The 19,980-nt window shown below is 42.1% G+C and overlaps 1 protein-coding gene across 4 annotated transcripts in view; it reads right to left on the reverse strand.

The window, feature by feature from the left end:
- Nucleotides 1-18,567, reverse strand: part of sin3aa (SIN3 transcription regulator family member Aa) — a 33,597-nt gene extending 15,030 nt beyond the window's left edge. The window contains exons 1-5 of one of the 4 annotated variants that reach the window (XM_034307352.2): nt 18,343-18,567; nt 9,205-9,415; nt 6,639-6,821; nt 3,716-3,822; nt 3,312-3,597 (exon numbers count right to left, since the gene is read on the reverse strand). In XM_034307352.2, the coding sequence (XP_034163243.1) occupies nt 3,312-3,597; nt 3,716-3,822; nt 6,639-6,821; nt 9,205-9,384 (756 nt within the window). In that variant the 5' untranslated portion in view covers nt 9,385-9,415; nt 18,343-18,567. Of the gene's footprint in view, nt 1-3,311; nt 3,598-3,715; nt 3,823-6,638; nt 6,822-9,204; nt 9,416-16,334; nt 17,241-18,269; nt 18,294-18,342 lie in introns of those variants that run through there. The other 3 variants (XM_034307353.2, XM_034307354.2, XM_034307351.2) reach the window with 3 other exon arrangements.
- Nucleotides 18,568-19,980: the final 1,413 nt, after the last annotated feature.

The following is a 19,980-nucleotide window of genomic DNA, read 5'->3' on the forward strand; positions in this document are numbered from 1 at the left end:
CCGTATCAACAAGTTAGCATTTTTAATCTTAAGTTTATTTTGTGAAGTGTCCAATATACAAAGAGCTGTTAGTCTAGAAACAATGTTATACTAGAAAGAGTGCATTAATATGAACCTGTGATGTGAATTAAAGCTGAAGCTGCTGTCAGAGCTGCTGTTATAGAAAATCACACTAACGTAAACAATAAAGAGTAACTGTACTTCATCTGTGTCTTGGAAATATTTAATAAATTCTCCGGCTCTGAAATCATACTTGAGAAAATAAATATTTCCAGATCATTCCAAATCAAAACACGAGCCTTGAATTAAGACTGAAAATACAAGTATGAAAAGGCATAATTTAATAAACTATTCAAAGCTACAAGTGGGACAAAATTCCACTATTTTCAGGTTTTCGGGGAAAAAAAAAAAAACAATTCAGATTTTTTTTCTTTCAATGCAGGATTCATTTTATGTGACATGGATTTTTACATTTTATTCACATATTCGGATAGATGTTAGAAAACAAGTCGAACTCAGGAATTCCTCCTCCACCACCACCACCAACGCGAGCAGGTCTTCTGTAACAAATCTGCATTCCTTAAATACTCTTCAAATATACCTCGAACACAAAGGAACAAACTATTTCAGACATTTGACCTTGCTGTGACTTTGACCCTGTCTATATCAAGTCCAAAATCTACTCAGATCGTCTGCTGGTTACGATGATACTTCCAAATAAATCCTACAGACGTTCTGCTACTCGTTCTTCGGATATCGTGCTTACGAGAATCTCGAACAGTCGCACGGACAACCCCGAAAATACACAACTACAGAGTCTTCGCTTGATGATAAAACCAAAGCGAAACCAGATTACATCATGTGTGTGTTTTATCTCCATTTCGTGTCTTGTGCTGTTCGCCTGCGTATTACAGCAGCCCAGATTTGTTTCACTCAGTGACATGACCTCAAGCACAGCCAGGCTCACTGATATGCAGTGGACTCTGAACTGGATGCAGATTGTTTTGGGGTTTTCTTTTTCTTTTTTCTTGGTACTCTTGTTCACGTTTTTCAGTTTTTCCATTTGTAGGTTTGTTCCAAGTTTAGACATTCTGAGCCATTTAGAGTAGTTTTGAAACTGAACTGATACTCATTTCCCATAGTATCGATTCCATTCATGGTTTCCTGCTGCTCTTGTTCACACACACACACACACACACACACACACACACACACGGCAGAGCAGCCGAGACTCCTCTCCTTTACGGCGCACGGGTACGGCATGTTTAGCTAGAAAGGCAACTGCAGAACTGGCGAGGAAGAAAACAGCAGGAGTGCCGTCTGGAAATACTTCGGCTTCGAGGCAAAAGCCTTTACTGTTGCACTCAGAGCCGTATGTTGTGCTAATCACCGCTAAGCTAACTTCAAGCAACCGTAAAGCATTCAGTGGTCCGGGTATTTTCGTTTTCGGCAGCTGAGTGCTCCAGGTGTTTATTACAAGTGAAGCATTAGGTTATTAAGGTTGTTGGAATGAATAGATGAACTGCTATTTCTTCTCTGCACTGCCTGTGTGGACACGCGCCTCACTTTAGTTTTGCGCTAAAAACACACAAACTCGACACTCACGTCTCGCAACTCTGAGTTAATGTGCTAATGTGGACAAATGTTTTAAATCATCACAACTGGTGTGAAAAAGATGTTAATATGTATATTTTTAATCGAGGTAAAGGCTGCATTGTACGGTCAGAAAAAAAAACTTCTCATTAATTAAGAACATAAAAAACTTTAGTTTATAAAAATATTTCCTGGTTGAGATTTAGTAAAACATAAAACACGATGGGACATGCTGTTATAGGAAACTAATCAACGACGGGGTGATGTGATACAGCCAGATGCAAGACAAGTGCAGGACCTTTCGTTGATTGTTTTCCAATAACTGCATTTCCTCAAGTGTGTTATTTCTCTTAAACCACAGCAACCATAATAATTCTCCATTATAATCCTGAAGACTTTCCTGTGGTGGAAAACCTACAGCTTTCTCTCTCGCTCACTTTTACTAAGCACTGACACTGGAGACTCCTTCCAGAAATCAACATCTCCTTACAGAAAATGACATAAAAACATAAAAAACGTGATTTTGTGGCTATTCTTTGATTCTTATCCACCTTCGGTATTAAAAATGCTATTGAATTGGATACTTTTCAAAGTATTATGTTGAAGTTGGAAATTTAATGATCATAACACTAATTTGGATGCTCTTTTTTTCCCCATTTGTAAAACAATTCTGTACCATTTGTAGACATTTCCTGCTGTTTTTAGATGCTTTGTGCCATTTGGAGACGTCTTTACCAGTGTTTGGATAATCTCACACAGAATTTAAGTGTTTGTTTGTTTGTTTATTTATTTTTAAAGAGATATCTACTACAAATTTCACCTGCTTATGGACAAGCACTTGTTGAATCTCTGAGAGCAGAAATTTCACAGATATTAGCATTTAATTTGAAGAAATAAACATTTCTGTGAAAAGAAACTAATATTTTTGGGTTTTTTTGTGAATCTTTTCTGAATATATTGTCTTCAGTAGCTTAGGGAAAAGAAGAAAAAGATATTTCCTGCTCAGCCCTAAAGTTTTGGTAGCATTTCTCAGTTTCTTTGATGGTTCTGAAGTTTTGGTTTTGTCCCTTCAACATGTTGTGGGATTTTTTTTTTTGTACAGAAACAGAAACCAAACCGCTACGTCAGGGTGTGGCTGATTGTTTACGAATTGAAGCTCTGCTCAGTAATACTGGATTAAAAAAAAAAAACTAATTACAGCAAAGGCACCAATGAAGCGAGGAATAAAATCAGAGATGGTTAGGATCAGTATCCAGAATGGTGGATTCGATATCAGAGAAAACGCATCGGATATGGGATCCTATAACAAACAGCTAAAACTGGAATCGGACTTGGACAAGAAATGTAATTTTTGGACTGAAACTGGAAATGTTTACTTTATATGCTTTATATAATTAATATACTACTATGTGATTTCATTCAATTTCATTCAATTTTTGTTTGAAAGAGTTTTATTCAGTTAAAAACTTTTTTTAAAGCTTAGTAGTTTTCAAAGAAAACAATATCAGCTGGAGACACTCAAGGTTTCGGTATCGCAATCTGAAAAAGAAAAAGTGATCTCTAAATAAAAGTGCAACAGCAGTTCCTGTATCCGAATAATTTAATCCATTCACCGACTCTTATGTCATTTAATGTTATTTGGAAATTCATGACTGTTCCCCCTTCTGTTCCACCTCTACCTGCACGAGAGAGACGAGCAGATGCGAGAGTAGTACTACCTTGTTTTTCTGTGAAGGCTGTGTGGAGGGAGCGGTGCCTGTACTGGAGGCTTGTGCACTCAGGTGGCTCTGGTGCTGTGCTGGAGTTGACGGAGGGATGTTCTGCACCGAGATACCGTGTGGTGTGATGTGGTGGATCTGCCCCGGCGTGGTGACGTTCACCAGGTCGTTGGTCTGCACCTCGATTTTGTATCCAGGAGGCAGAAAGGTGTTGAAGCCCATAATGAGATCAGGGTGACCCTTAAAGAGCTGGGACACGCGACTGATCACACCCGGAGTGTCGATACTACACGGGGAATAATAATAATATAAAAAAAAACTCAGTTAATTCAGAAATACTCAAAACAAAAATGTTAAAAATAATAAATATCCTTCATGTCTTAACTCCATCAATCAAACTTCACCTCTGAGACTTGAACTCTTTCATGATGTCCAGGAAGTCATTGTAAACCTGTGGCTGACTTCCAAACTGCAGCTTCACTTGGTCCAGGTAGGACAGAGCATCTTCCACCTGCAACACAACAAAAGAGGAGTTTTTATCCGTTTTTTCTTTTCCCTTGTACCTTTCACACATCTGTATCTTTTCCACTCGGACATACAGATGACGAGTAAAAAAACTTCATAAAAATCTGTTCAATTACACTTTTTAAGTATGAAGCACAAGCGTTATAAACAGGGCCTAAAACTAACTTTTTGCCACACCTACCAACGGCCGGCGACGTGAGAAAATTTACCGGCCATGAAACAGGCAGTTATTACTGCAGTGACTAAACATATTTAAAATGTTTTTAATTTGTCCTTGCTTTACTTTCAAGAAAAAAAACAACAACAAACTGATTTATTAACTTTTTATTTTTTCAGTTTCTTTGAATAATGAATCAATTCATTTCACTGACTGAAAGCCAGACAATCAAATCAGCCTCCTCTCTTTTTCACACACATTCCCATTAACCCTCATCCTCAGATGAAACATATTCTTCATCTTGGTGGCTGTTTGCTCCTGAAGCGTGGTCAGAGCCCGGACTGTCGGAGTTGACAAGGCAGGTAAAGACGTGGCCTGTGCGACGCAGTGTTTCGTGTTCTTTAACGTTTTCGAGTTTCATTTTTTTTGTCCCTAAAACAGACGAATTTTTGAGATTCTTGTCGTTTGCATGTTTTTGGCAAATGGAGCAGACCATCGTGTAAGTCGCAATATCAAATACAAGCCAGTCTCTCTTTGATCCATCGTCAGTGAAACGCCATCTCTCGCTAAAACTCCGAGAACCGTCATGACTTTCTGATGTTTGCTCTTCATGTTTCCGTTTCGGCGGCGTAACCCCAGGTGTGTGTCGCCACATTCTCGGGTTACGTTGAATAAAGAAAGGAAAAGTTAAACAAAGCAGCAATATTTTCTGAGGTAAAAGTTATTAGAATCGTGCCTACAGTCAAGCTAGCCAATCACTGCTCTGACCTTATCAGCCCGTTTCTATTCTATTATTTGATTCGCTCTTGACGCGTACAACAGGACAGCTAACCAATCACGATGATCTCGTCTTCGGAAAAGATTATTTTATTCGCTTACATCAGAAACAGCGAATCTCTTTAAAAACTGGCTGTTGTTCTCACTACATTGCATTGTTATAATTCGTAAATGTTTTACCCACCAACTGGAGACTGACACTGTTACATATACACATACAGTGTTAATTTCAGGCCCTGGTTATAAACTATATTTACAATCAATGCTCATCTACAACGATGTTATGATTAAATAATAAGCATAAAAGCCAAGCTCTTCCGTTCATGTTTTCATCAAACATCAGAATGAGGGAAAAACGTGATCTCCGTGACTTTGACCGTAGCATAGCTGTGCTGGTTTGAATATCTCAGAAATATCTGGGATTTTCACACACAGCAGCATCTACGTTGTGTTTATACAGAACACAAGGCTCCAGACTAATCCCATCGCCATCCCGTCATCCCAGGGACAGTAAAAATAAAGGTACATGACGATGAAAAATTTGTTTTTGGGACAATAATTTTGCATGCGTTTACACTTAATACCTGTAAAATATATAAAGCAACAGGTGAATGAAGATTGCGCTAGATTGCAGTAAGGAAGGAGTGGCTTGATTTTTTCCACAATAAAAGTGACCACTTCTAAGCCGTGGTTGGTGTATCGCACGTCAGTCAGCCGCGGAGAGTCGAATGTCACGTTATCCTCCGATTCCCATGGTAACGGTAAGCTGAGCGGAAAAACTTCGCCACACAGTTGCTATCAGCAATGCTGCGATTTTTTAAAGTTCCGGGAATCAAAAAGAAAAAGATGATGAGGTAAGAAATGTGAACAAAAATACACTATTTTAAACATTTGTAACATTAACATTTGCTACGAGAAGAACCCCGGAACATAAACAGGCACACACTGACCAATGAGAGGAGAGTTTACTCACATTTGATTTGCATACAACAGATTTCGCTTTGAAACGCTGCCTCGTGAAGGCGAACCGAGCCAGAGAGAAAATGTAATACTGTAACAATTTAACTCCCTGTTTTGGAACAAAGCACAGATCTACAGGTCGACCTTCAACAAACGACCTTCAACGGTCCCACCCAAACAGCATCATGATGATGTAGAGTAAATGAAATAGTGCAAAACTCTTTACAGAAACACAGGAAACCATAATGCACACAAGTGTTTTGTCTTATGTGATGTTTTTATGTGAACTTTGTCAACTCTGACTGCCATGTTTCATCAACACTGCTGTCTGTACTGGCTTTATTATTATTATTATTATTATTATTTTTTTTTATTTTATTTTTTTTAAATAAAAACAAAGCATTCATGGACTGAATAAACGAATGCTTGCTATGTAGACATCCTGCTCATGCGTAGGATACGCTGCAACACTGACAACGCCAAGCATTTGGTACATTATACGGCCAAAGGTTTGTGGACACATGACCATCATGATCAGATGTGTTTCCAAAACAGCCTCCACTCTTCTGCGAAGTCTTTCCGCTAGATTTCGGAACGTCGCTGTGAGGATTTGCCCATTCAACCACAAGAAGACACTCGAGTTCTTCCAGTCCAAACCTTAACACACCATGTCTTCAGGAACCTTGCTCTGTGTTCAGGAGCACCGTCATGCTGGAACAGGTTTGGGCCTCTCAGTTCCAGTGAAGAGAAACTGTAATGCTACAAAATACTAAAAAACATCCCAGAGAAGTTTGTGGAATAGTTTGGGGAAGGCCCACATATGGCTGTGATGGTCAGGCATCCACAAACTTTTGGCCACGTAGTGCAGATTAGTGGTCAGTTAACGGCGTCTCCACCTGCAGTCTTACCTTGAGTCTCTGGAACTGCTGCTGGCCTGGTGCAGAGGCAGTGGGGTTGGGTGGGTGACTGTGACTCTGGACCAGCGCGGGGCCGTGTGGCTGTACAGCAGAGCTGTGGTGATGGGAGCTGCCGTGAGCAGCAGGGTTTGGAGCGTGGCCATGACCTGCAGAGCTCTGAGCCACAGCAGGAACCTACGGAGAACCATCACAAAACACACCAGGAGTAAGCTGAGGTCACTGGACTTCTTCGAGGACTCCTGGTTTTATTATTTTTATTACAGTAAATGCAAAAAAATAACTGCATTAACAATTTTTCCCCCCCACTGCCACCCCACATACTAACACACAACTGGATATTGCCGGATTTTTGTCTGAACAGCTCTCCTCATACGGATGCACTGTAAAGCCCAAGCTGTGCTGCACAGGCTTGGTACGATTGACGATAGTATCAGGAATCACCGATAAATTCCTACTACAGAGATATCTGTCAAGTCGGACAATTTAAATGGCTGTCAGGAAAATGAAGTCTGGGCTTGAAGATCAACAAAAATTTGTAAAGTGCTGCATTTTAGCACTTTACTAAAATATTTTACAGTGCTGCAGAACTTTAATAACCTGCTGTCTGACGTCGGAGCAGAACGACAAAACATCTCTCTCTGATGAATCTTATCTTCCCTGGTCAGTGCTGTGAATGTCTTCGCTCTCAAAACATGAACGGGGTTTAAATTAAGAAAAATGAAACAGCGCGTTTATCAGGCAACTTTACTGTGCAAGAATTTCAATAAGTATCTCCGCTGCTGTTCTTCCCAGAACACACGCATGAGTGATTTGACTGACGGCTGCATGTTCACTATACAGCAACAAATATCCTGAATATTCAATAAGTTTTGCAAAAATTCTGGTTACCTTGCTAATGTTTTTTTTTAAAGCACTATATTATATGTACACAACATGTATTGCGTACAGCTCACAGTCTCACTCTCTCACAGCTCACACTCGGCTCTCACACTCGGCTCTCACACTCGGCTCTCACACTCGGCTCTCACACTCGGCTCTCACACTCGGCTCTCACACTCGGCTCTCACAGCTCACTCGGCTCTCACAGCTCACTCGGCTCTCACAGCTCACTCAGCTCTCACAGCTCACTCAGCTCTCACAGCTCACTCAGCTCTCACAGCTCTCACAGCTCACTCAGCTCTCACAGCTCTCACAGCTCTCACAGCTCACTCAGCTCACTCAGCTCTCACAGCTCTCACAGCTCACTCAGCTCACTCAGCTCACACTCAGCTCACTCAGCTCACACAGCTCACTCAGCTCTCACAGCTCACTCAGCTCTCACAGCTCACTCAGCTCTCACAGCTCACTCAGCTCACTCAGCTCACTCAGCTCTCACAGCTCACTCAGCTCTCACAGCTCACTCAGCTCTCACAGCTCACTCAGCTCACTCAGCTCTCACAGCTCTCACAGCTCTCACAGCTCACTCAGCTCTCACACTCACTCAGCTCTCACAGCTCTCACAGCTCTCACAGCTCACTCAGCTCTCACAGCTCACTCAGCTCTCACAGCTCACTCAGCTCTCACAGCTCACTCAGCTCACACAGCTCACTCAGCTCACTCAGCTCACTCAGCTCTCACAGCTCACTCAGCTCTCACAGCTCACTCAGCTCACTCAGCTCACTCAGCTCTCACAGCTCACTCAGCTCTCACAGCTCACTCAGCTCACACAGCTCACTCAGCTCACTCAGCTCTCACAGCTCTCACAGCTCTCACAGCTCTCACAGCTCACTCAGCTCACTCAGCTCTCACAGCTCACTCAGCTCACTCAGCTCACTCAGCTCTCACAGCTCACTCAGCTCTCACAGCTCACTCAGCTCACACAGCTCACACAGCTCTCACACTCACTGCTCTCACAGTCACACTCAGCTCTCACACTCACTCACAGTCACACTCAGCTCTCACACTCACTCAGCGTCACACAGCTCGCTCTCTCACAGCTCTTACTCTCGCAGTCTCACAGTCACACTCACAGGCTCACAGTCACACTCACAGCTCAGTGAAAACTATGAGTAAATGTGGGCTCAGATTTATTACTGTGCCATACAGCAATATCTGGTGAAGAAGCATGGTAAGCTTACTATGACAACCGAAAAATTCTCAGATACAAAACATAGGCCGAGGTTTTCTAATAGAGAAAAACTTGTGAATTTATGTAATTGTGAGACTGGGAATGGTTGTGTATAACTGAGAGATCGGGAACGTTGCGTGTAACTGAGTGACTGGGAATGCTGTGTGTAATTGAGTGGGAATGTTGCGTGTAACTGAGTGACTGGGAATGCTGTGTGTAATTGAGTGGGAATGTTGTGTGTAACTGAGAGATTGGGAATGTTTCGTATAACTGAGTGATCGGGAATGTTTGGAGCATCTGAGAGATTGGTAATGTGTGTGTAACTGAGAGATTGGGAATGTCGTGTGTAACAGAGATTGGGAATGTCGTGTGTAACTGAGAGATTGGGAATGTTGCGTGTACCTGAGAGATTGGGAATGTTGTGTGTAATTGAGTGAGTGTTGCGTGTACCTGGTAGCTCTGGGGTACAGGGTACTGGATGCCAGAGGTGGGCTGCACGCTGTCGGTCACAGCCTCGTACACCGCTGGCGCTGGAGCCAGAACCCTGTGCTGGAAGCCCTCGGAGCCTCCTGGGAGCCTGCGCTGCTGCGCCGCAAAGCCCGCGTCCTGATCATCCACACGCCGCTTCATTCTGACCTCATACTCGGGGGGGCAAGAAGACCTGCGGGTGGCACGACAAACTCAATAATCCTGTCAGACTAATCTTCTTAATTTAAAAAAAAATGTACCAATCAAATTTCATAATGACTGGAACAAAAACACGATATTAAACTTCCTGTACTTTCATATTCAGTATGTTGTTCTAACACAAAGTCGCTGGTGAATCAGACACGAGTGAGAGATGACTGAAAAGCCTGCGGTAGTTTAAAAAAAAACAAAAAAAAAAACACTACAAACGCAGCTACGCTGAACACACAGCGATGATTTCTAAACTCCTTAAAGCTGCTTTTGTTTTGCTTTAATAGCTTTCTAGTGCTGTTCTCATGAATGTTGCGCACAGAACCTGGAGGTAATTTGCATCGACAGCGAGTGCAGAACAACCAAACAGCGAAAATCCACCTTTCCAGAAATGAAGCCATCGTCTTTTACTCATTGTGCAGGACAGACTTTCATTCACGGCTCAGAGAAACTCCGAGAAACTCTGAGAAACTCACAATTTGTTGAATGCGCTTTGGATGTGCAAAGCTTCTGGTTATAACCCTTGAATGCGATACAGCGTTCCGTCGCATCTGTGTTTAAACTATGAGACGATAAACTAAAGCCACGATACATTGTATTGTTAAAAAAAATAATCAGGATTTATAATATACAGGTGCAATTTCTCCTTATTATTATTATTAACATATTATTTTAATATTTTTCCCCGTCGTAAATGTATTCCATGGCAGCGTTTTTAATATTATTACTGCTGCTCATCATCTCTGACGTCCACCTGAAATGCACAAGCGTGCCACACCTACCAATTTAATTGTTTTTTTTTTGGGTTTTACAAAAACGAAACAATTGCCAACACAATACTAGTAACGAATTGAGAGTTATAGGCACCTTTTATTATAATTATAAAAAAAAAAAAAATACCACGACAGCTCACATACAAGTGAATCCGTGCCACACCAAACACGATATTAATGACCAGCCAAACCATGAGAGTCACATCAATCTAAGGAGGACGAGAAATGTATCCTCTCCAGCTGGAGAAGAGGGCCCCATATTTTCCTGAATGTATTAGAAGAACCATTTAATGAGAGTCTAATCTTTTCCAATTTAATGAAAAAAAAAAAAAAAGGGTATCTCTAATCCACTGACAATGAGAGGGAGATGTTGGAGACTTCCAATTAGTCACTATTAGCCTTCTAGCAAGTAGGGAAGCAAAGGCCAAGGTATCCTTTTTAGATGTAGAAATGGAAGACGCAGGTGATGAGGGAAAGACCCCAAACAATGCCGTAAGAGCATCTGGCTCTATTGTTTCTTCGATTAATTCTCATCCAGAAGTTGTGTAAGGATGGACAGAGCCAGAACATACGTAAGAGATCTGCGGGAGACTGTTGACACCCATCACATGCTGGCAGACTTCGCCAAAAATCTTAAACAACCGCGTTTTAGTACAATACACACGATGTACAATTTTAAATTAAATAAGACCATGTCTAGCACAAATAGAGGAGTTATGTACACGCTCCTCTACCAATTTAATTGTAACGATTAAAAAATAATCATGATTTTATTTTGTATATTTCCTCATTCCACTGAAATCAGTTTGTAGTTACGTCTCTGCCAGCACAACACACGACCTGCGAGTGCGACTTACATCAAGCGCAGCACACTTTGATTTTAACCTGCGTTTCAGAGCCAGAAACCGGAGTGCGCGTATATGCGGCGGTTTACGGTAACTATCCCTCGGATGGCTACGCTACGGATCTGCTGTGAATCCTGGACAGTGTGAAGAAGTTGAGCGGTGGTGCACTGTGGGCCGTTTTGGCATTATGTCTTTCCCAAGTTCATACGAGCCAAATGAAACGTGTGTTCGACACACGTGCCATGACGCTTCCTTCTGATTAGTTTAACTTTTAAGGCTATTAAGTAAGCATGCTTCGTTGCAGTTAGTTTCAAACCTTCTGCTGCTGCTTGGTGTATAAGAAGAGGTAAAGCTCATAATGAATATTAAATAGAAATATCACGATACACCTCAGAGAAGCAAAATTCATCTCGCAGTATTTTGTATCATGATATTCAAGATGATATTCAGTCTCCTGCTTAGTTTAAACACATCATGTCGAGCAAAACCAGTGCTAGAGAGACACCACGGGAAACAGACAAACGAGATCCAAAGACTTTCCTCCATTACATTTTGTCGAGACAATAATAATTAATAGCCTCGTTTTGTCTTCTGAGCTGTGAAAATGACCAAAACACTGGCACCTAAGCGTCATGGAGCATCTTTCACACCACCGATGATGGGGATTTCGGGTGTTCGAGTGGCCTCGGACCAAAGATTTGGTCTAATTTGGTCAAAATTCCCATTAGAGTATTATAATCTTAACTTGGGTTTACTTAAATTATTTTACAGATTAGGAAATCCTAAACTAGTCTACCAGTGTCATGCCTGTTACCCAACAACTGATGACGCACATGGAGCTGTTAGACGCAACGTAAATCACTGAATCATAGAATTTCAACCTGCTTTTACAAACATGTCGATTGTTTAGTGTCTCTTTCCACAGACAGCAACGATACCATTTACATCTTCAACGGAAAGACAGAAAGATAGAAATGTATATATATGGTGTCACATTGCAACACCACTGGGATTATCTCAACATTAAGATACTTTATTTTAAAAAAAAACTATGAAAAACTTTTGTCTGCAAAACTAAATCACTATAAATAAATAAAATAAAATTTTAATAAAATGCCTGTTACCCAACAACCGATGACGCACATGGAGCTGTTAGACGCAACGTTTTTTAAGTGTCACGTTGCAACACCACTGGGATTATCTCAACATTAGGATATTCTTGCTAGTTTCCTGACAAATCATTTGTTGTTAAGACCATTAAAAGCTTAATATTTTCCCATTTCCCAGGAGTGTAGAGTAAATATAAATATTATATCTACACAGTTCTGTGCAAAAGTCTTAGGCACGTGCAAAGAAATGCTGTAGAGCAAAGATGCCTTCAAAATAATGAAATTAAATGTTTCTACATTTAAAAAAAATACTATAAAGAGCAGTAAACAGTAATAAAGGAAACAAAGTCAATATTTGGTGTGACGATCCTTTAAAAAAATAATAGTATCTGAGGTGCAGTGTGTGCAGTTTTATAAGGAAATGAGCTGGAAGTGTTACTGAGCATCTTGCAGAAGGAGCCACAGTTCTTCTGGAGACTTTGACTGTCGACTCGCTTCTTATTTCTGCAGCGAAACCCAGCAGCCTTCATTATGTTTTTATCTGAAAAGTGTCTCTTATGGAATCTGCTGCTTTCTTTACTGACATACAAACATTTTTCTGTAACGTTTAATTTTGTGCTGGAAAACTAATGCTTGGAATCTAAAATGTTTTTGTACTGAATCAGTAATGTAGACGCCAGAAAATAAAAATCTATAACAAAGTTATACTTTACTTAAAAAAAAAAAAAAAAAAAAAAAAAAACAGAGTGCCTAAGACTTTTGCACAGTCCTGTGTGTATATATATATATATATATATATATATATATATATATATATATATATATATATATATATATATAGTTGTGGCTATATATATTTTTTTTTTTACTGGGATTCTCTCAACGTTAGGATACTTTATTTTGAAAAACTTTATGTCTACAAAAATAAATTACTTAGATTTCCTGTAACTTAATCAAGTTATTAGAAGTAATAAAGTAATAAAATGTTAAATAAAAAAATATATACAGATTTAAAGGTACAATATTAACATTAAATCAGCAGTTTGTAGATTGTTTTTTTTTTGGAAAAAGATATCTCAGTATCTGCAGTATCACAGAAAAGTTGATCATGATCACGATATTAGTCCGTCGTATCGTCCGGCCATAATCTGCTCGGAGATGATGAACTTATTGTTATTCTGTAACAGTTACAACGTCCAAACTGAGATCCCAGCTGTCATCGCCATGGTTACTACACACACAGAGGGTACTGGCAGGTGGTTCCCTTTCAGGTTCGGAGTCTGGTTCATTAAAAAAAAAAGAAAAGAGAAAGAAAAAAGAACCGCGGGAACTTTTAGAGGGAACGGTGCAGCTGAGCGCGCGGTGTCCTTTACAGAGAGCACGGCATGTTAATCAACTCATAACACGGAAAATAAACCAGAGCCAAAAGCAAGTATTCGGCCGAGCGCAGAAACGCTGGCACTCTCTTAAAGGAGAAAAAAGACAATAAAGATTTTAGTGTGTTAGGTGTTGCAGATGTTCCTCCGTCATCGCGTGGACTGAAAAAAGCCCAACAGTTAATGTTGTAGCTTTGCCAGACGTCATACGCTGCCTTCAGCTCGGGTCTGGAGAACATCACGACAAAACTCTGACCTCTTTTCCAACTATTTCCCTGTTTTACGTTTTAGAGAAACGGGCAAATCTGTAGCACAGACACCCAGGACGAGCAGATCGTGTGTCCGGGTTTGTTTTTACTCGAAGGTCCTGCTCACACGTGGTGTTAACATCCGTCTGGAGCGATCCGATCATAAGCGCACGGTTTAAACCCTGTGATCGGATTTCGTACGTTTATTACGTCAGCCTCCTGCCGCATTTGTTTTAAATCAGAAACAGCCCATGAATCCGCTCTCAGGTACGAGCTGTTTCAAACGATTCCATCACGTGGTCTTCGAACAAAACGTACAAATGAACAGAAGACGAGACGATGAAAGAAGTCGCCGTTACAGCATCGCCTTTATCCATTAGCCTTAGAGGTGGAGAACTGCATCCTTCAGCGGGATTTCAAACATCTCGCAATGATTACGCATTTTCCGTTGCTGTCTTGAGACGTGTTTGCGTTCACACTACACGTGTTACGTGGTCATATCCGTCCCTGACCTCCTCCGGATGTGCTTTAACACTGGACCGCGTTCACACCTGCACTTAGCGCTGTTCACTTACGGGACACGTGTGAACAGAGTCAGTGATCCGATCACTCACACCACATTCTGGGACGCATGTGACCACATCGTACTTGTAGCGTGAACACAAAAGCGGCCGAATGCGTCCCGGACATCAACGAAGGACCGATTAATCAACTGTGTCATTATCCTAGCCGGAAAATACGCAATCACTGCGAGACTGTTAGAAAATCGCGCTGAACGGTAAAGCTCTCCACCGCGAGGCTCACGGATAAAGGTGATACAATAACAGCAGCTTCTTATCAGTTTTGTTCACAGACCACGTGATGGAAACGTGTGAAACAGCTCGCACAGGTACATGAGAACAAGGATTCACTGGGGTCACGGCTGCCCGGTTCAACAACCTGGAAGAGAAAATAAAATCTCTACTCCTTACTGACTTCTCCCAAAAAAAAAAAAAAACCTTTAATTGGGTGCGTATTATATGCTTCACGGAGATACGACGCACCTTGACGCTGTTCTCCCGAATCCCACCACCTGCTGCACTACTCACATCTCCTGAGGTCGAAGTTCCTCAACTTCAAACTGACAAACTTCGATCTTTTCCGAATTGGGAACACGCAGGTTTGCGGAATCTCCAACAAAACTGAACAAAAAGTTGCAGCGTAAAGCCTTTATAACTTTCCTGCTCGCTACGTGAGAAAAAATAAAGACTCGTACGACATCCTTTACACGTGACGCGGGATCAGAACACCGGCGACTTGCTGACGTGTTTCCTCAAAAGAACATAAACCTGCTGGGCTTCACGATCATTTCCTTTAACTAGCTAAACCACCTGCCTTAAGCTACTACTTTCAACCTAGTTAACAGCACACTGGAGCTTTTACTCGTCCGGAGAATAACTACGTCACGAATTTCTGATTTAATTATGATTTGTGGATTTGTCGGTGCAGGACACATTTCGTGAAATCAAGGTGAAGCTCCAAACTTTTGCCCTGTGATTAGTAACACCGTACTTTATATACGTCTGAGCGCTCGGGAAAATGATCCCAGTGTATAGTGTCGCTGTGACTTTCACAGAGAACGCTGGGAACATCTGTGTGTGTGTGTGTGTGTGTGTGTGTCCCCTCACTGAAGTCTGACTGCCTCATGCTCAGGCTCTCAAACACACCGTATCACGTCATGAGTACGGCTGGTGCTGCCTGTAGGAGTGTGTGAGCAGGTTGGGGTTTTTTGTGTCATTGCCTTGTGGACACATGCTGCAGCGCCGAGCATTACGCCACTGTGCTGCCTGCACACACACACACACACACACACAGAGCCAAGACGGCACCTCCTTCTTCTCTCTCTCTCTCTCACACACACACACACACACACACACACACTCTCCTTTGGACAGACTTATAACGTTACTTTAAGCTCATCTGTAGTGTGTGTACAAGCTGCACAGCCAAAACACACGTCTGACGTAATTCCTAACTCACCAGAGTACTTCAGTGTGTTGCTGCTGTGTGTGTGTGTGTGTGTGTGTGTGAGAGAGAGAGAGAGATCTGCCCCTTCCCCCTGCGCCTAAAGGCCTGTCACTCACACTGCTCCAACCAAACACTAACACACACCAACAAACCTTCAAACCCTGAACAAGCTCCACTACAGCAGCTTAGCAAGCTAACACACACTCACACACACACACACACACACACCAGCTCGCGGATTTGTATGCATGCACACACACTTATTTAATTTTTTTTTTTTTAAACATAACCTCTGGGATTAATCATGTGTCCTGGAAGCTAACTTTGCTAATGAGTTACAGTGCAGATTTCAGTGCAGGCGGAACAGCCACGAGAGCTAGCGGCTCACACACACACACACACACACACACACACAAACACACACACACTCTCTCTCACTCACTCACACACACACACTGAGTATTAATCTTCACTGAAAAGCCTCGAAGAGACAAAATATCCTGCTTTTCTTGAGTAAACCCCAGAGCGAGCAGCTCTCACTCACCTCTTCGGCAGTTAGTTGCTAAGCTAATCGAGTTGCTGAGCTTCACACCACGACTTCAAACAAAAAAAAACACACACAAACTTAAAACTATTTCGATACTAAAACACTGCATATGTGTGTGTATGTCTGGGCTGCCGGTTCCGAATGCATACTCTCAATAAAACAGTAACAAAGGGTTAAATATTTTTAAAAAATAATGCGCCATACAAGAAAACGAACCGAAAAAAAATCTCTTCTGAAAACAACCCAGTTGGGCTCTTTGCGAGGGGCGTGGCTTTTCCCTTAACACCCGCCCACAGTAGATGTGATTGGCTCCGGATTGGTAGAAGGCGCAAAACGCGTCGCTCTAATTGGACGGTTTGAACGTCACTCACGTGAATAGCTGTCTACAAGGGTTCATCCCATGCCCGCCATTCAGTCTTAGCACACACACACACACACACACAAAGTTTAACACCAAGATATCACTGATATTAGAAATCTCAAAAACTAGAAGAGTATAAAAAGACACATTATTATGTTTCCAACTCCCGATGAAACGGTTTTAGTTTATTTGAAGCCATGCGCGCGCGCGTGTGTGCGTGTGTGCGTGCGTGTTCGCGCGCGTGCGTTGGCCGCTTGTTTGGTTGCTAGGTTTCCTAAACACGACGTTTTAGCGCACATAAAGTCGATAAGACTGTTCCTCCTGCACGGTCATTCATGAAAATTAAGTTAAGAGTTCTCTTTTGTGTATGTAATTAGTGAGAATGTAACTTCCTGAAGTTATTTTCACACGTGACTCTTCCCCAACTATGTTTTATTAGTCATTGCTTACGTCTTACATAGAGATGAAACGCGAGAGCGCCCGCCCACTTTTTTTTCCTTTTTAGGTTTTGACCAATCAGAGTACGCAACTTTTTTTTTTTTTTTTTTTTAAACTCCCCCTCCCCCTCCACAAAAAACAAAAAGGCGGAACGGCTAAATTAAACCGTCGCCTCCCCGTGAGGGGGCGGAGCTAAACACTTGCCCGGGATTCCTCCTCGGTTCTGACTCTAACTGACCAAGAACACAGTCTCGCGCTCAGCTAACGAGCTAAACGCACGACGACATTTTGAATATTTCAGTCGGTTAAATACGTAAACAAGGTCGATTTACTCTTACTTTTTTTTTTTTAATATCTCGAGTGAAACAGTCGTTAACGAACACAAATGACCGAAAACGCGATATTGACAGTAAGGTCCGATTAATTTATTTATCTTTAAAAAAAAAATAGTATCAGGAAACAATAATACGTGCACGCGCCCGCGCGCATGCGCACATACATACACATATACACACACACACATACACAAACAAAGCGTCGCTGTAGACGGCGGATTTGTGTAGATTTATCTGAAAAGTCTGGCCATGTCCCCTTTAATACGCCACACACACACACACACACACACACACACACACAGGTTCACTGCTCTGTCCCACTGAACAATAGAGTCTGAAACAGAGTCACACATCCACACCGACATGTTTCTCCTCGCGTATTGTGTGTGTTTTGTTTTCCCCAAATTCGGAACCTAAAATGGACGACAAACTAAAGTGAGAGCTTCTTTGTTTACTCCGTGTATTTCAAGAGGAAAACATCTAACCGACTCGCCACAACAGAACTCCCTCCTCCTCCTCCCTCTCCCTCCTTCTTCTCCTTCTTCTTCTCCTCCTGCCTGATCCCTCCGTTCACTATCTACCCCACTGCATGGAGAGAAGAGTTTAAAATAAACAGGCGGAGGAGATCTCCAGGACACACCACCACCTTCACCACCTTCAGCAGCACCTTCAGCAGCCTGAACGCGTGTGTTTGGCAGGCTTTGACTAGCCACCTTGCTGTCCTTAGCTGCTTAATCTCTCCTTACCGAGCTCAGCTCGATCACAGAGACACCATGTCATAGCTTTCGGATCAGTTACCTTCATTAGGACACACGCTGTATATAATCTTACATGATCTACATTTCGGTTTTCTTCTCCAGCTGGTACGTACCTGGGAAAAAGAAGCCTCTTTACTCCGGGTTCGTGTTTGTAACAAAATCGCTGGACACGCCCCTCTGTCTTCTGATTGGTCTACGAGGACGCTGACGTAATCACGACTCGAATATGAGCCGCCAAATACTGACAGGACAGTAGCACTGAGGGTGGAAGTTCACTCCCTTACACAGGGCATCAGCAGAACGACTGGTGAAATGGTTCAGTGGTGCAGTGATGAGGTAATAAATACAACATAAACATGCAGCTGAGTCCCTGTGGGTTTCCTCCAGATCCTCTGGTTTCCTCCAGGTTCTCTTGTTTCTTTCAAGTCCAGGTTCTATGGGTTTCCTTCAGGTTCTCTTGTTTCCTCCAGGTTCTCTGGTTTCATCCAGGCTCTATAGTTTTCATTCAGGTCCTAAGGTTTCCTCCAGATTCTAATGTTTTTTTCAGGTCCCCTGATTTCCTCCAGATCCTCCGGTTTCCTCCAGGTCCTCCGGTTTCCTCCAGATCCTCCGGTTTCCTCCAGGTCCTCCGGTTTCCTTCAGGTTCTCTTGTTTTCTCCAGATTCGAATGTTTCTTTCAGGTCCCTCTGATTTCCTCCAGATCCTCTGTTTTCCTTCAGGTCCTAAGGTTTCCTCCAGCTTCTATGGTTTTCCTTCAGGTTCTCTTGTTTTCTCCAGATCCTCTGGTTTCCTTCAGGTCCTCTCGTTTCCTCCAGGTTCTATGGTTTCTTCCCACCTCTGAAAAGGTGGATTCATAACTCTAAAATTGCCCCTAGGTGTAAATGACTGTGTGAACTTTGTGTGTGTGTGTGTGTGCATGTACATGGTGCCCTGCACTGGCATTTCATCCATGGTGTATTCCCACATTGTGTCTAGTGTTCCCAGGATTGGCTTCAGAACCACCGCAACACTGACCAGGATAAAACACTTACTTATGAATCAATGAATGACAAAAGTTTGTGGACACCTGACCATCACACTCATATTGTGGTTCTACCTCAAACTGTTGTCACAAAGTTGGAAGCACACAATTGTATATAAAGTCTTTGTGTGCTGTAGCTTTACAATTTCTCTTCACTGGAACTAAGAGTCTCAAACCTGTTCCAGCATGACAATGCCCCTGTGCACAAAGCGAGCTCCATGAAGACATGGTGTGTGAAGGTTGGAGTGGAAGAACTCGAGTGTCCTGCACAGAGCCCTGACCTCAACCCCACTGAACACCTTTGGGATGAACTGGAACACCGACTGAACCCCAGACCTCCTCACCAACATCAGCGCCTGATCTCACTAATGCTCTTGTAGCTGAATGAACACAAATCCCCACAGCCACGCTCCAACATCGAGTGGAAAGCTTCCCAGAAGAGTGGAGCTCATTATAACAGGAAACACAGGGGAATAAATCTGGAACGAGAGGTTCAACAAGCACATGTGTGTGATGGTCAGGTGTCCACATACTTTTGGCCATACGGTGTATCTGGTACTGTAGCTATCTACTACAGTATATTGGAGTTAAAATTAAATAAAGTGTATGAGCTCAAAGTGCAGTGCAGTGACTTTTAGCTTTAATTTAAAAAGGTTGTACATCTAAATCATGTGAATGCTAAAAAAGTTGAAATAAGTGTAACTTTGTGAACGTCCATATATTTATGGAC

Source organism: Pangasianodon hypophthalmus, chromosome 9 (genome assembly GCF_027358585.1).
Source record: "Pangasianodon hypophthalmus isolate fPanHyp1 chromosome 9, fPanHyp1.pri, whole genome shotgun sequence".
Classification (NCBI taxonomy): Eukaryota; Metazoa; Chordata; class Actinopteri; order Siluriformes; family Pangasiidae; genus Pangasianodon; species Pangasianodon hypophthalmus.